Raw genomic sequence first — 17,402 nt, 5'->3', positions numbered from 1 at the left:
CTTGGGAGCTTTCAAATCATCTTTCAAGATTTCAGTGCGTTGACAGAAGATGCTGATAAATTCCACTAGGTGGCACTGTTACCACTGACACCTTATAATCTGGAAAGCTATATTGACTTATCCATCCATGGGGAGAACAGACAACAGAGGCTGACTGGTGGTCTTCCTAGCAATCCTCTCTACCCCACACACTTCCCCTACTCCTTCATGTCCTGAAAATATCCCTCATCTTTTCCACCTGACCCCATTTTCCAAGTCATCCTTCAGCCTTGTGTTATTTGGGGGTGAATCATCCTTTCATTTGGTGGCCTACCTAGCAGGTGGGCAGTAGATACGTTTTTTATTCTGCTTGATGTTTTATGCCAGGTTTTGTTGGTGGTAGAAAGCCATTTGAATCTTTGAGGGAAAGAGCAACAGAGTAAGGTTCATTCCACAGGCCATCAATTGGGATATAGATATATGGGGAAAGCAGTATAGCAGCCTGGAGAAGCAGAGAAATGAAGCTATCTGATTTTTTTTTTGCCCATTTTATTTTCCCAGCTGGCAAACTGGAAACAGTGAAATGGGCATTCACCTGGCCACTGAGTTTTGTCTTATACTTCACTGTACCCAACTGCAATAAGCCCCGCTGGGAGAAGTGGTTCATGGTGACATTTGCTTCCTCCACGCTGTGGATTGCAGCCTTCTCCTACATGATGGTGTGGATGGTAAGTGCATCAAGGATGCTATGGCAGCACTATATTTCTGTAGAGAGAAAAATACACTCAACCAGAGAGGAACATGCATTGGGGTTTCAGCCCAGTAATGGTTATCAATCAGTTATTGCAGTAATAAGCTAAATAATAGAACACCCCTAAATTCGGTGGTTTAGAAACACAAGCATGCTCACATGTCTGCAGGTTGGCTATGATTGTACTAATCTCAGCAGGCACTGACCAAGCAGCTCTGCTTCAAGCCACAGCGTGGTTACATTTGATTCAGGTAGCAGATGGAGTTCATGTCTACTCCATGTGCTTGTCCATTTTCCTGGATCAGTGCCTGGGGAATGCTCTTCTCGTGGTGGATCATTGGAATGCACCAGGGCAAGTGGAAACACCAGGTGCCTTCAAGAGCCTCGGCTGTGATTTCCACCCACATTCCATCAGCCATACCCAACATCAATGGACTGGGAGAAATATACTCTACCTGTTGCAGGGGGAAGGACAGCAGAGTCACCAGGCAAAGGGCAGGGAAGAAAAGTGTGAGGAATTGGGGAGTGATAATCCCATCTATCAGAGTAACTTTCCCTAAGTCTCAGTTCCTTCAACCAGAAAATGAGCTCATTGGGCCAGAAGAGTCCCTTCTGAAGCTAAAACAATACTTCAAGGATTGCCCTGGATTGTGAGACCATAAGAGCTCTGTCTTTAGAGGTTTATTTAGAAAATGCAGCCATATGGCACCTTAACTTTGTTCAGAGTTTATCTGGCAAAAGGAAACATCCCCATCTTTTTAAGGACACACTTCTGAAATATGTTCCTTAAATTATATTGTCAGTTTTATTGCCAGGATGTTTATTATTTTAGCCAAATATTTTTAAAGTAAGATTTCAGAATTATTTTACACATTAAAACCATTGCTATAACATGGCATATGTCTCCTACTTAGATGTAGATGGTTATTGTATAGCAAATAGAATTCATGACATTTTATGAAGCCCTCATTGTCACAACCTTTAATAAACATGAAAAAGTTTTGATATGTTCTTTTCCTTTACACCATTGTATCCATCTGTCTCTGTCTGCAATTCATAATGAAATAAATGCTTAACAAAAACACAAGCATTTTGTTGTAAATATAAGGGGTGGAGGCTGTTCAAGTAATCACTTTTTGTTATGTCATTGCATTAGAGGGTGGCTGTCAAATACCTACCTAGTCATCCCTATTATAATATTAGATAATTTAGCATTTCAGGAAATTTAGATCTGAATTTGTTGTGAATAAAAATAGTAATAGATATTTTATATTTATGGTGAGAATTTCAATCAACTCCTGATCACATTTTAATAAAAATTCTTCAAGTCACATTAACAATTAAAAAATATGTAACATGTAGCACAGTTCTTGGATTGTGGAAGCATCTATGTTAATATGAAAATAAGTAATTTAGAATTATAATTGAAGTGAGCATTTGCTTATAAAAATAAAAAAGAAAGAAAATATAACCAAAAGAAATGCACTTTTAGGAAGTACAAGCATACATATGTATTGCCCGTTTGTGAATGTCTGTACTTTTTAACTGGAAAGCAAACCTAATTCATTAGAACTAGAGTTGGGCAGAAATTAAAAGCCATGACAAAATTATGCAAATCTAAATTAATCTTGCTTGAGTGTTAGACAGAAATGCAATATATAAATTCTGGAGAACTAAACTCAAGAGATTTTTTAAAAAGTTTCTGAATTGTTCTTGCCTTCTTGGAATACTGCCACCTTAGCAAGAGGCCAGGTTAGCCTCCCTGAGGATGAGAGAACATGAAGAGAGAGGCCCAGCCAACAGCCAGCACCAAATGCCCTACATGTGAATGAAGCCATCTGAGACCCCTCATCCCAGCTGACCCACTAGTGGACCAAGGCAGGACCAGCTGAATAGTACAACTGAGCCTAACCCAAAATGCTGATCTATAGAGTCATGAGTAAATAAAAATGCTTATTGCTATAAGCCCCCCAAAAACTTCTGAAAAGATTATTTTGGAGGTAATAACCAATTAGTAAAACTGACACAATTAAATCATAATTATCCTTGACCTTCAACATCACAGAAACAGGTAAATTTTTTTTCAACCCAAACCTTACAGCCATGGATTTCTTCCTCACCCTGTATTCATTAACATTTTATTTGACAGTGCCAGCTCTTTTCCAGGTTTGAGGACTAGTGCTGGTGTCCATGACTTCCATGTGCTCAATGGTTTTCTTCCAGGTCCACTAACATGCAAACTCACTGATCAATTTGAGGTTCACCCTCCTTCTGTTTGCCTACTTCTGCTCTGGTGGAGGTTTAGTTCTAGTCCTGAGAAATGGTCAGGAATAGTGAGGAAACAAGGAAAGCAGGAGACCTGACCCAGCCACCAGGGGAATCAGTTCCCCAAAACCCCAGACTGGACCACAATCATGATAACACCAGCAGGCAGTGGGGCAGCAGCTCTGTTCCAGGCCAGGCCCCAGGGAGCCAAACATGATTCCCACAGGGACCCAACTGAGACTTGTTAGAAAGGAAAATGAGGCTTGGCCAGGATGCCTGTAGCTCCATTTCTCAAAAGCCTCCTCAGAAAAACAAACTGAAATGCTGTGTTTCTGCATCTCACTTTCTTCCCTGGAGAGAGGAAGGCAGAGATCCCAGGGTCATCACCTCAAGTTCATTTCAGTACTGAACAGAAATGGAGTACATCCTCTGGTTTGAAAGGGAGCAAACCCAGCATCTCAATTAATCCAACTCCCCCCAAACCTTTGGACTGTGAAGGAGCACCCATAATTTGGGGAGGAAGTCAGGCTGTCATGCATCGGTGTCCCCTTCAATCTCTGGCTTGTGAGGAGGAACTGTGAGAGTGTGCTGTATACAGCATGTGGTTTGCCTTTCTTGTGACTTTATAGAAAGTGAGGTTGTGTAACATCCTGAAATGATCAGTTTGTCTCATCTCTTGCAAGTTATCCTCTCCTTAGGGCAACATATAGGGAATTGGTCTCTTTCCCACTCCCCTCTTTTGCCATTGTCCATCCCCCCCATCATGATGTACTACCAACTGCTTTCCTCTCAGTCTTACCACCTGGAATTAGGAGGCAAGAATGACTCATTTGCATAATGGAAGCACTGCCTCAGGCTAAAACCCTCCTACCTAGATAGAACCACTGCCTGTGCAAATAGCCTCCATGCCCTGGTGGGAATGCCCCCTCTGCCACTTTCTAGCACATCAGTGTTGGGCAATGCCTCAGTTTCCTTATCTGAAGAATGGAGATAATGTAGTACCTACTCCATAGGGTTGTTGTGAGAATTAAATCAGTTAAAACCCATGAACATCACTTAGCACAGTGGCTGAGTACTTAATGAGCATGAGTGATATGGTGTTGATGATATTGACAAAAACTTCAAGGGAAAGAGGAAAGGAATCAGCTGCTTATGGCTTTTCCTACAAAACTGGATGGTGTGAATTTGCATTATGAACCTCAGAACTTGGATGCTCAAATTCCCAGCCCAGTATGGCAGCCATGTATTCTCGGTTCCCCAGGACCATCCTGAATTTAAATATTCTATCCCAATATTGCTTTTCCCAGAAACTCTATTTTTTCTGTCTCAGGCCTCCTGCCCCACCTGAAAGGAACAAGTGAAAAAGGCCAATCTTTGATTGGAAAACATGGGTTCCATAATTGCACTGTGGTCTCCTCACCTGTAGCCCCAGTCTGGTCCATGAGAGCTTCTTCCTCTTCTGTCTTCATACACAGGGAAGACAGTGCCCCCTGGAGAGACCAACCAGATTGCAGTCTTTTCTGCTGACCAGAGGATTCACAGGCAGGTAGGGCTAGAGTTGGCCCTCAGCTTACCACCTATTCCTGCTTCCTCTAGGTCACAATCATTGGTTACACACTGGGGATTCCTGATGTCATCATGGGAATCACCTTCCTGGCAGCCGGAACCAGCGTGCCTGACTGCATGGCCAGCCTCATTGTGGCCAGACAAGGTAAGGCCTCCAATGGGATAGGGTAGGGGAAGGAAGGAAGACCTCTCAACAAAGGATATGAAAGGGTGGGTGTCCACATGACAATTACCAGGGCTTCAAATCCCAGCTGGGAAGGAGTGATGGGTGGCTCCATTGCCATGCTGGTCAGAAGGCTTCTTAACATCAGAAGAAACAGGAAATAAGCCAGAAGGTCCACCCTTGAGGAAGGCAGAGACAACTTCTAGATAGTACATGACACCCTCTTCAGTGGGCTATATTATCATTTTTCTATTTTTAAAAATAGTAATAAATATAATGATAACTAATCTTTGCTGAGCGCTGCACACTGAGCAGAGCAATTTAGGCACATTATCTTATATAACTTAAATAATTCTATGAGTTAGGGACAATTAAATACCCATTTTCTGGATAAAGAACCTGCGGCTTAGATAAGACAGAGGTAGCCTAAGGTTTCACCAGCTCCAGTAAACATCAAAGTGGCAGTTGCCAGAGGTCAATCTTCAGTGTGTGACAGTCTCTCCTCTCCTTCCAAACCAAGCTCACAGTTTACCTTCCCAGCTGGATGTCCCCCAGGTGGCCATGCCCTCCCTAGCACCTCTCTAACTGATATGCCTGATCTGTGCTAGAGGACCTTCGATTTCAACAAAATATGTAGCTATGTCACTGAATGCAGTGTCCTCTACAAATCCTGACAAGAATCTACTGGTGACATTATTTTTCTTAATATTGCTCAGTGGTTTAAAAGAATTGAATACAGTGTAGAGCAGATGGGGGGATGATAATGAAATGTATGAGTTGGTGAGATCATGAGCCACTTTATATAACTGTTGAGTTTATTTCTTTCTCTTAGGATGTATCAGAACTTTTTGAAATTGTATTTGGTTTCTTTTTTAAAAAAAGATTTTATTTATTTTTAGAGAGGGAAGGGAAGGAAAAAGAGAGAGAAAGAGAAACATCAATGTGTGGTTGCTGAGGGTCATGGCCTGCAACCCAGGCATGTACCTTGACTGGGAATTGAACCTGCGACACTTTGGTTTGCAGCCCGCACTCAATCCACTGAGCTACACCAGCCAGGGTGTATTTGGTTTCTTTAATCATATTTAACCAGTGATCATATTTGAAGTAAAGATCAACAGTTTGAAGAATATGTATTTTATTCTGTTCTATTAAAAATGCATATTCTATTCTAATGACTATGTCTTTTACAGTCAGTGTCATTCTATAGTGATGGCCTGGGAAAGAAACAAATATGTTAGCTTTCAGACCTGCCAGCTAGGTCTCTGTCTGTCAGACCAAAGGCTTGGGAGAGTCCCTTGTGGGGTCCCTGTGCTCCCCTCAGCTCACTTTCCTCACTCAAGTGACCTCTTGTCCTTATAGGCATGGGGGACATGGCTGTGTCCAACTCCATTGGGAGCAACGTGTTTGATATCCTCATCGGTCTTGGTCTCCCCTGGGCCCTTCAGACTCTGGCTGTGGATTATGGATCCTACGTAAGTGCTCTTTAATCATGGCTTCTCTTTAAGTCAGAGGTTCATGAACTCTGTTAGTGGTATTGGCCACTGTGACTTTGTCTCAGGGAAAGGAGATAGGAAATACTGATGTTAAGGGAGAAAAAAATTCTCCCCATCAAAGTCCTTCCAAAATCAGGCTTGTGGGGACATTCAGAACTCAAGGGCAGGGTTGGAAAACTTCTTTAAAGCAACAGAGAAGTGGGATTTTCTTTACTTTTTTCTTTACTTTACTTTAGGGATTTCCTAATACTTTAGGCTTTGTGGGCCAGACAGTTTCTGTCACAACTACTCAGCTCTGTTCTTATAGCCTGATCAGCAATGGACAATATGGAAGTGAATGAGTGTGGCTGTTTAAGTGCAACTTTATTAATAGAAATGGAAATTTGGATTTTATATAATTTCCACATGTCATATGTTATGATTCTCTCATTTCTTTTAAACCATTTAAAAATGAAGAAACCATTCTTAACTAATGGGCTATGCAAGTCCAGGTGGTGAGCCAGATTTGTTCCAGGGACCATAATTTGCCAACCCCTTCTCAAGAGTATTTATTTTGCATGCAAATTTTTTTTTTATGAAGGGAGGAAAACAAAATACAAGATTCCCTCTCTGCCGGGAATCTGGTGATTGTCATACCCTCTTTGTGATGGCCTCCATGCTTTCTCTCAAGGTTAAGCTGAATATGACTCCAGTTGGGTTTGCAGGTGGGTGACACAGGTGGTACAGGTAGACTTCAATGCTCTTTCCCAACTTGCCAAAATGTTCCCCCTTTGTTATTGGAAACTTCTGCCCTAGACACTATCCAAAGACTGAGGAAGAACCTACAATTAGAGATTTCTTCCTGTATCTGGGAAACAGTATTGTGCCTCTGAAGTTTTTAGACCCTACCCAGTGCTCTAAATGGGTTGCTAAATGGTTTTGTACAGCATTACTGTAGTCTGTCTGTACAAAATGTTTTAGGTAATTGTATATTCTGAAGAAAATATTATAGCTCATTTTGTCAAATGATAGTTGTCTTCAAAGTTGTTTGACTAATGGCTGTTTCACTAAGGAAGGTGTATCCAGCTGATTGCAGTTGTAGGGGAGAGGGATGCACTTCTTTAGTTCTTATGGTTTGACTAGTGATAAGATAATAAAATTGACACAAGACTAGATTAACAGGAGAAAAATTAATTTAATATGTGTGCACAGGAGAATCATAATATGGTGCTCAGATTATAAAATGAGGCTCAAAGAAATTATTGGACCAGGTACCCTTTTATACTTTTTAGACAAAAACAATAAATTTTTGAGAAACTGACAGGACAAAGAAAGTGCTCATTAGAAAGGAATCTAAGCAAGGCCTGGGCTTGGCTAGTAAATTATTAAAGGCAGTATGTTTATTTACACAAGCTTTGGACTCTGGGTTCTCTTAACTCTTGTGGTAAGATTATCTCTTAGCCCTCAGGAGCGCAGAGGGCACCTATCACATGGGAGATTTACCTCCTGCTTTTAGGGGGACAGAGATGTCAGGGTTTTCTGCTTATACAGGCCAATTCTTAAGTACTTTTAGTTCAGAATAACCAATATGCCATTGTAGGATATTTTGAGGCAGCCTATCGTGAGCCCTGACACATGTAATTTAAATCCATGTAGAAAGACCACATGTTTTAAGTTCATGTGAAGTTACTTGCTGGTTGAAAGTTTTCATCAGAGGCTATTATTGATCTATTGCCTCTTTCCTTCTTCTATGTGCTCTATCTCTTCTAAATGCAATGTTCTGTCTCTCATTTCATTTCCTGATTCATATTTATAACTCATTTTCATTAGCACTCCAGATCAGCTCAGAGCACTGGGTATGGATCTGTTGAGTTCATCAACAACCCACCTGGTTTATTCCTCTGTCTCTTTCACCTTTCAGTTTACTTCTTATCAAAGATATGAAGAAGTAAAATTCAGACCTACAGGAATTTCAAGTACTTTTTGTCTTCCCTGAAAAGCAGGCAGAAAAAGATAAGAAACTACATTCTAACCTGGAAAATCAATCCATGAATAATGGATTTTTTACCACATTGACTCTCTCCAGGGAAGGATGGACAGGTAGAAACAGGGGATACAAATCTTTCTAATGTCCCTAAGATCCATTTCCTTTGCTGTGATTACAGGGTACAATCATGGAAGGAGAAATTAAAAACTCCCAAAAACAAAACTCAGAACTCACCCTGGAAGTAGTTTCTCTGATCAGCTTTGAAAACTTCCTGACTGAACATGGATATCAGGCCTGTAATTCTGACTCCTAGGCACATTGTCTGAAATAAATAATCCCCAAACGGCCTGCCTGCCTTTTCTCTCCTCTGACATTCTCCCAACACTCTTCAGAGAACAGAAAATTAGACAAAATTTTCATATCAGTAACTCTCACAGCCATGAAAACATGTCATTTCAGGTCCCAAACTCTAGTGACAAGGTGAAATCATGAAGACAAAATTCAGGCCCTCTTAGATCATTGGCCCAAATTTATGTTTTTCATCTGAAGATGACATAATTGGGTCACTCTGGTCATTCTGCCAGAATTGTAAAAGGAGTACACCTAATCCTGTGATTGAAGATAACCTTTATTCTTGAAGGAAGGGGAAAATGTAGAGGGAAAGGTGGCCACATCTAGTTTATGATCAAGGCAACAGCACAATGGAGAGTGCTCTTGGGAGAGACTTTTGGTTGGAGAGACTAGAAAAAGATGTGTCACATTGCATTACCATCTAAACACTGCCATTTCTGTAACCAGTGCCAGAGAGATCTTAATTTTATTCCAGGTATGCAAACATCCAGTGGAGGCCTCTCTTTTGAAAGCAGAAATTCATTAATATAATCAAACAGTTCATGGACCCCAGAGAAATTAAGGAGATTTCATTTTGTATATAGTGTGAAGTAGCGGTCCAACTTTATTCTTTTGCTTGTGGGTATCCAGTTGTTTCAGTACTATTTGTCAAAAAGATTTCATTTTGAACTTTAAAAATTCTAAGAAAAATATTCTAGTTAACTTGTTTTTCAGTAATATTCAACTTAGGAATTGCTTCTTGCCCATTTCCATTTTAGTTCTAATTTAGTTAGAATGAAAACTTTTTCTGGCAGTGAAGATAATCACTGTTTTGGAATACAGGATTCTAGAATACACAACTTTAACTGAAATAGAATCGTGGTGATTCTGAATCAGCAAGAAAAAGTTAAGAATGAAATGTACTCATCAAAAACAATTAAGGTGCTGGCATGTAGAGAGGTGGATTTCAATTTTCTGAAAAATTTTACTTGTACAGATGACTTCTTTGCCCAGTAATGTTAAAGCAAACTAGTTGCCCAGTATTTGGCCCAACCAATCTGTATCTTTTAGTTTTCCTAAAGGTCAGGTGTCCCAGAACATGGCCCTTGGAACAAGACCATTTCACAGAGGGTAAAGGGGCTCTGACCAGGGGCTCTCATTGTCTCTCCAGCTCATTCTTCAAGTGTCAGCTTAGACGTCAACTGTATTCTCCCAAGCTTGGGTCAGGTGTCACTTCTGTGTTTTCAGGAGCTCCCATCAAAGCTTTCCTTTGCCTCTTTGTCTGAGTCTCTGTCAGAGAGACGATTTCCCTGAGAGCAGGAACTATGTCAGTCTCATGCATCATTTCCTCTGTACCCAGCACAGTGCCTGGAACTTACAATGCACTCAACAACTATTTGCTGGCTGGCTGGCTGGATCCTAAATTTCCCCTCAACATCACCTTAGCTGGGGAGGAAACTGTGTGAGCAGAGCAGAATGTAGGAGTAAGCTGACCTGAGAAAAGAGCAGGGGATAAACAAAACAGCAATAAGAAGAGCTTAGCATTCACTGAGTACCTACTGTGTGCCAAGCATTCTAGTGACACCATGCACACACAATATCATCTAATCCTGACAGCAGCTAAATTAGGCAAGGATTATGTTTTTAGTCAGTGGTTGTCATGAACCTACTGTGTGCCGAGAACTTGGTGAGGCACTGGGAATACAAAACAAACAAGATGGACTAGACCCTCCATCTTAGAGGGTGCATCAGCTTAGGGAAAACAGACATGACATGAGTGACAAATACATAAGTGCACTAAATTTGGAGAACAAAATCCTATTGAAATGTATAAGATAGGTGATGTGATAGAGAATAGGAAGAACATACCACTCCAGATTCATCAGAAAAGTAGGTATATACATTCTGTGCTGAGTGACAAATGACAAAAAAGAGTTGGGTGTGTGGAGGGGACTGCATGTGCAAAGACACTGAAGCAGTCTGTGTCTCAGAATAGAAGGAAGGCCAGGGCAACATGAATACAGGAGTGAGGTGGGCAGGGGTTACAGGTTGCATTCTAAGTGCTATGCTGTTCTAAATCACCTTGTGCAGATCAGGAAGCCAAGGCCCAGAAAGGTCAAATGGCATAGCTAGAAAGAGGCAGAGAGAAGACAGTGAGATTTGTTTCTCTCCCCAAGCCCCAGAGACCAAAAGGAAATTGTGCCACAGCAGCCATTGTGCACAAGGGTCATCAATGTAGCAAAACCATCCCTGAGTTTGAATCTTTGCTAGAAAAGAGGACAGGATATGTATATTAAGGCTAAAGTGAGATCTTCAACTTCATGTAAAGAAAGAAGGATCAGGAAGAGGAGAGAATTCCTGACCTCCTAAATCCCGCTCTAAAAATTTCCATAGACCCTGTGCAGCTTAAAATCCTCACTGCTCTCAGCCACGGTATGTGATAAGTCTACAATGGGTTTCTGCCTGAAGGTTGGAGGAATGTTCTGAATTCTTCCATGAGGATTACCTGTTTATACAGTTCCTGGTTCCCTCCATGGCTCTCATCAGGTCCTCCAGTGCCAGCCACCCATGCACAGCCACATCTGGGAGCATCATTGTGTAACCTCATGCTAAGATGCAGAGTTACTTGGAAAAATAGTTCCAGGTTCATGGAAAAGCAAACTTAGGGGCTTATTTGCTGCAAGCATTTTTGCCTGCCTTCTTCTCCATCTCCAGGTTTTCCTGGGAGAGAGGCTTCACTTCCAGAAGGACACTCAGGGACTACCTTCCATTAGCATGGCTATAACCGCATGAAAGCTGTCGGTGTCTCTGACATCAGAACTGAGCAGACTTCTGTGTGGGTTTAGTGGCCTCTCCTGCCCTCGTAAAGGACCTGCTGACAATTCTGAAACAATTTTTCTATCTTACTAGATGGGATTTCCAAGTCATAATTATTGGATAATTACCATGAAGACAGCTGTTTTCTGCATTTGAAAGCAAAGAATGAATCAGTTTTACAGATTTTGACATTTCTTCATACTTGTGATTTTCTCAGAAGCCAGCTAGCTCTTTAAGTGCATGAAATTTAAAAAGTATTTCTAAAAATCAAAGTTTGGAAAATGAGTACCTTTTGCCCTCTTTTGGCAATGTTCCACATGTGCAGCAGAACTAAGAAAGTCACCAGGCAAGCTCCAAGAAGACAGAGCAAAACTCAGATTTCTGAGCTCCCCTGAAAAATACAAAAGAAATACTAAAAGTAACAGGGAGAAAGAGAGCCTGTCTTTTCTTTTTTTCCAAGTAAGAGCCCTCCTGACTCACAAATCTACAGAAGTAAAAAAGAAAATGTGGCCAGAAACATCCTCACACCACACTTTCTACCTAGTTCATTCTTTTTCTCATTAAACATTAATTGAATGCTTACTGTGTGCTAAGCTATAACAGTTGTTGGGGATGCTGTTATGAGCAGGACAAACAACTTTCTGTGCCCGTGGAACTACAGCCCCTGGAAGGAGACAGGTTTGCAAACAATCCAGAGCAAAGTGTGGCATGTTCTCCCAAGGGCTGGTGCAGGAATCAGGAACCAGGAATTGTGGCAGTATATGGCATTTTATGGCAGGGGTTAGGGGTCCTAGAATACTTGTGAGGAAGTGACACTTCTAAATAGCTGATTTTCAGAACCAAGCAGGTAACAAGAGTGAGAGGATTTTTTTTTTAAGCAGAAGGAACAGCACGTAGAAGATCAAGATATGAGAAAGCTTCATATATTAAGGGCAGCTCTATGGCCAGGGGTTAGGTGTGAGCAGTTGTAAGTGGCCTGAATAAAACTGGAGAGAGCAGCTATATGGTAAAGGACATTGTGAGCCATCATAGTGGAAGGAATGAAGGCTATTAGAGAGGGAATAGTGCCTTTCATTAAATGTGCCTTTTATTAAGAATATTCTGACTACCACATGGAACAGGTACTGGAGCCAGAGAAGGCTGACAGCAATATCACCAGTTATAAGGCACTGGCAAGAGAGAAAATATAGTGACCTACACTAGGGTAGTTGTATCAGTTAGCTATTGCTACCATAATGCTGTGTAACAAACCACCCCAAAACTCAGTAGCCTAGTTCTATTATTATATATTTCTTTTTCATACATCTGTGAGTTGACTGGTTGATCCAGACTTGGCCCCAAGGCCCCAAGCTTCAGATGGGTCTGCTCCACATGTCTCTTAACCTCTTTGAACCAGTGACTTCCTTGAGACACATCCTTCTCATGATGAGAAGAGAGAGTACAAGAGGTCACCTCAATCATGGGAATGCATTTTGAACCTGCGTTTTTGTTAAGTCCACTAATATCCCATTGGCCATAGCATATTACATGGCCAGACCCAAAATCAGGAGGCGGCAGGGAAATACTGCTACCCACCAGGGGGTGGACATAAAACTCTAATATAGGAGAGGGCAAGTGAGACCAGCAATTCACTCTGCCTTGGTAGTAACAGAAAAGCTGGAGAACAGTGGAAGGTGAAGCAAGAGACTTCAGAAAAAGAAGCAACAGGATCTGGGTATGGATTTAACATCAGCCCCTAAACACCTGCTAATGGGGAGGTGAGGTGGGACAAGAAAAGGACCTGGTCATCCTAGGTTTTCTTGGCATTGTAAAAAGTTTGGATTTTTTCTAACTACCATTGAGGAGTTAAGCAAAGTAATGGCATGATTCACTTTACATTTTAAGATCAAATTTGTAAATGCATTAGGTGAAGGCAGGGAAAAAAGGAGACAAGTCAGGAGCTGTTAACAAGAGATGCTGATGACATGGCTACACTGATGAGAGAATAGATGGGGAGAAAAGGAGATTTTTAAGGAAAAGTCAAGGATACTTTCTGATGGATACACAGAAGGGAAAAGATAAAGAGAATAGTTGAAGGAAACTTCTAGTTCTTTGCTTAAGCAACCAAGTATATTATGGTACCATTCATGGAAATGAGGAAGACATCATTGGGGGTAGGGAGCATATTTAACATATTTAAGAGGAAATGTCAAGGGTTCCATTTAGAACAGATTAAGTTTCACATGTCTGAGGGTATTCCAGGTGGAGACAGCAGGTAGGCAGTGAAATAAATGTGTCTGAAGTTCAAAGGTACGGTATGGGCTGCAGGTATGAACCTGGGAATAATAGCATTATATGCTTTTTAAAGCACAAAGCTCATGAAAGATATAAATGTAGATAGAGAAGAAAGCCTAGAACCATATCCTGATGTCAGGTAGGGAAAAAAATCCAATGAAGGAGACTGAGGAGGGATCAGCCAGAAAGGGGGAGAATCGGGAGAAACTGGGTTCAGGAGAATGTTTCAAAAGGGATGGCATAGCTCTGACTGGTAGGGCTCAGTTGATTGGAGTGTCATCCTACAGTCCGGAAGACAGGTTTGATTCCTGGTTAAGGCATATACCCAGGTTGCAGGTTTGATTCCCCAGTGGAGGCACACCAATTGCAAGAAGGCAACCAATTGATGTTTTTCTCTCACCTTGATATCTGTCTGTCTGTCTGTCTGTCTGTCTCTCACTCTCTCAGCAGTGAAAAAATGTCCTTGGGTGAGGATTAAAAAAAAAGGGATGGTGTAGCCACATATATCAGGGCTTTCCAAGATTCTTCATCTGAGGCCTGCTCTGACAGCCCAACAACCACCGTCTCTAGGAAGCCTACCCTCAGCCAAATTTACTACTTCTGGAATCACATGGGTTTTTCATCTTTGATGAGAGTCTGCCTGAACTCTCTCACTGAGGGTATGAGGGCAGGACCTGGGTCTTAGTCAGTGCTCCCTGGCACCCAGTAGAAGGCCTCTGTGGAATGATTCAATCATCCTTGATGCCTTCTGCATCTTTCCTTCTCACATTTCTAGCAAGCATTCCTAAATCAGGTTCCTACTACCTGGACACTGACTCAACTGCCAGAACCAGTTGTTTTCTTTCTTCTGTAAACAAATGCTCCAACCCCCAGGAACAGGGAGGTGCTGGAGCCAGTTCCAATAGTCTCACAAGAAGAGATTTTGCAGCAATTCCTCATCCCACCTTCAGTGAGGCCATGTTGATAGCTTGCAGTTGACTGTGGAGGTAGTATTGACACATGGAAATCAGCAGAACACAAGAATGCCACTGCCAGGGCCAGTTTACACACTATTCCCAGGAGACCTGAAGAGGTAACTTGGAGATGGTTGGATGACATGTTAATAAATGATTCTTTTTTTAAAGATTTTATTTATTTATTTTTAGAGAGGGAAGGGAGGGGGAGAGAGAGAGAGAGAGAGAGGGAGAGAGGGAGAAAGGGAGAGAGAGAGAGAGAGAAACATCAATGTGCGGTTGCTGGGGGTCATGGCCTGCAACCCAGGCATGTACCCTGACTGGGAATTGAACCTGCGACACTTTGGTTCACAGCCCACGCAATAAATGATTCTTCTTGAGGTTGTTCTAACAAAGTTCCTGAAAGCTAAGTGACACCACTTAATACCCTTAAGGTGACCATTGGATTTCAGGTGCTATGCCAGGAAAATAAGGTGATACTTAAGGGAAGGCAGGATCTTCATGGGCCCCCCTGTGGAAGGCCTTACCTAAGTTGTCAAGACTGAAGCTGTTTCACCTTACTGTCTGTTGAAGTTTTGCTCCCCCAGAAACCATTCAATCCTGAGACAAGGATTCAGAGTGAAGGGTTTATTTGGGAGGGGCAAGAAAGTCCTAGAGGAGAGTGGGGAGGTAAGGTAGGAAGAGAAGGCAGCCAAGGGCAGGAGTGTTAGCAAACCCCATACTGTATTGGGCAACTGGAGCTAAGTCCTGGGGGAACTCTGGAAAATGGTGCAACCCCTGTCCCAGAATAATACCACCTGAGGGGCAGAGGAGCTGGGGTTTTTATGTACCCACCCCAGAGAGTCTTTGGTGGGAGGCAGCTTGTCACTTACAGGGTTCAGGAGAAGGCCCTCAGTCACAGATGCTAGCCCTGGCTTTTAAGAAGCAGTTGACCTCACCAAAATAGTGAGGGGTAAGGTACAGATGAGGACCCAACAGCATCTGCTACTAGAAATGTCCAGATGCCACTTTTGAGGGTTCGTTCCTAAAGGGTGAACGGGATGCAGGCCTTTTCCCTGTGCTCTGCAGAGTGCAAAGAGTCTAGAATTTACAGTCTAAAGTCCAAGTCTAAGTGTAGACTTGACCTCTTACTAGCTTCCAGGCCTTGTGTGATATTGTGATTTATAATAAGAAAAATGTATTTGGTCTTCATCCCAGTTTCTAGCATAGAGCTCCTAAAACTCTTGGAATTTCCTAGGTGATAAGAGCTATAAAGTCATCTTTTGTTATGTTAATGGTGACTTTTAGACCTCAGCTGAGGATAAGGGCAGGGTGCCAGGAGAACAGACCATGTGATTAGAGGGTTGGAACTTTCAGTCCCACCCAAACCTCAAGGAAGGGGAGAGACTAGAGTTTGAATCAATCCCAATAGCCAATGACTTTATTAATCACACCTATATAATGAAGTCTCCATAAAAACTCAAAAGGACAAGGCTTGGGGAGCTTCCAGGTTGGTGAACATGTGGAGATTCAGAAAGAGTGACTTGCTCAGAGAGCATGAAAGCTCCTCCTCCTTACCCCATACTTTGTCCTATACATCTCTTCCATCTGGCTGTTCCTGGGTTATATCCTTTATAATAAAGTAGAATTGTAGTAACTAAAATGTTTCTCTGCGTTCTGTGAGCAACCCTAGGAAATTAATCCAACTCAAGGAAGCACAGGTGACAACCTGGACTTACAGTTGGCATTAAAGTGGGAGGTGGTCTTGTAGGACTGTCCTGTGGGACTGAAACTAGAAAAGTCAGCGTTCATGCTTCCTGTCACTACCACAGCCAACAAGTAGAGACAAAGATTGAATCTTTATGGGTGCTTTATTCATATGACCAGCGGTCTGAGAACACAGTGGGTTATGTACCCTCAAAAACTGTCTTAACATCTCATTTCAAGCTGACACTTTTCTAAGGAGAAGAGTATAGGTTAGGTGGTTGGGAAAAAGAGTTGCAATCCAGAGGCAATTTTCCTAGTACTTCTTTATCTGTTGATCAACAATTCTTTATCTGCATCATGGGTGTTCCCTCCCTAAAACACAAGGCTCAGACACCATCTCCATTGCTTGCAGACCCCCTGAGACACAAAGGTTGAATTTTTTGTTGACCTCCTGGAGTCACATAGGTCATGCATTCCAGGCCCTGGAATAACAGCTTTCCACATACATTAATCACTTAAGCCTATCAGCTATAGCAAAGGCTAAATTCTTTAACTCTTGAGTTCTCCTATCAGGACATGACACTATCTGCAGGGAAATAGTGTCGAAATTGAGTTAAATTGTAGAGCACCCATCTGGTGTCAAAGAGTTGCTTGGAAGTGTGGAGAAAATACACACACACACTAGTTGGAATTATGGCCAGAATCATACCTTGGCTAAATGGTTAACTTCTTTGAGCCTCAGTTGTCTTATCTTTAGATGGGAAGACAAAACCCACCTACTTACCTCACAGAGTTGCCACTAAAATTCAATGCAACTGTTGATGAAAGGTCCAAATCTATAGAAAAACTTTAATTTATTTGAGCCAAAATTTTGAGGACATGCCAAGAAGCAAGATCTCAATGGACTAAGAAAATGCTCCAGAGAATGGTGGTTTTGCAGCTCATTTTATACATTTAGAATCAAAGGAGAAAACATAAGGAAGATACATGAAATCCATTGATGGTAGATTAAGGAGGCAGAAGAAGGCAAAGCAGGGAAATCTCTAGGATTGTATAAAAAGCAAAATGGAGAGACGCCTACTTCCTTTATATTGGTGGAATTGGTATATATTACAAGACAGTTAACATTTACAGCACATAGAGATGGTATGTGGGAAAT

General features: G+C 41.8%; 1 protein-coding gene across 1 annotated transcript in view; it reads left to right on the top strand.

The window, feature by feature from the left end:
* The window catches only part of SLC24A3 (solute carrier family 24 member 3), a 563,591-nt gene that overhangs the window by 533,986 nt on the left and 12,203 nt on the right, over positions 1 to 17,402 (top strand). Inside the window, 3 exon segments of the mRNA XM_028523857.2 lie at positions 541 to 707; positions 4,592 to 4,706; positions 6,084 to 6,196. Of these exon segments, the coding sequence (XP_028379658.2) occupies positions 541 to 707; positions 4,592 to 4,706; positions 6,084 to 6,196 (395 nt within the window).

This window comes from Phyllostomus discolor, chromosome 9 (genome assembly GCF_004126475.2).
Source record: "Phyllostomus discolor isolate MPI-MPIP mPhyDis1 chromosome 9, mPhyDis1.pri.v3, whole genome shotgun sequence".
NCBI lineage: Eukaryota > Metazoa > Chordata > Mammalia > Chiroptera > Phyllostomidae > Phyllostomus > Phyllostomus discolor.
The sequence above is the reverse complement of the archived record's forward strand: the minus strand, read 5'-3'. Positions and strand labels throughout refer to the sequence as shown.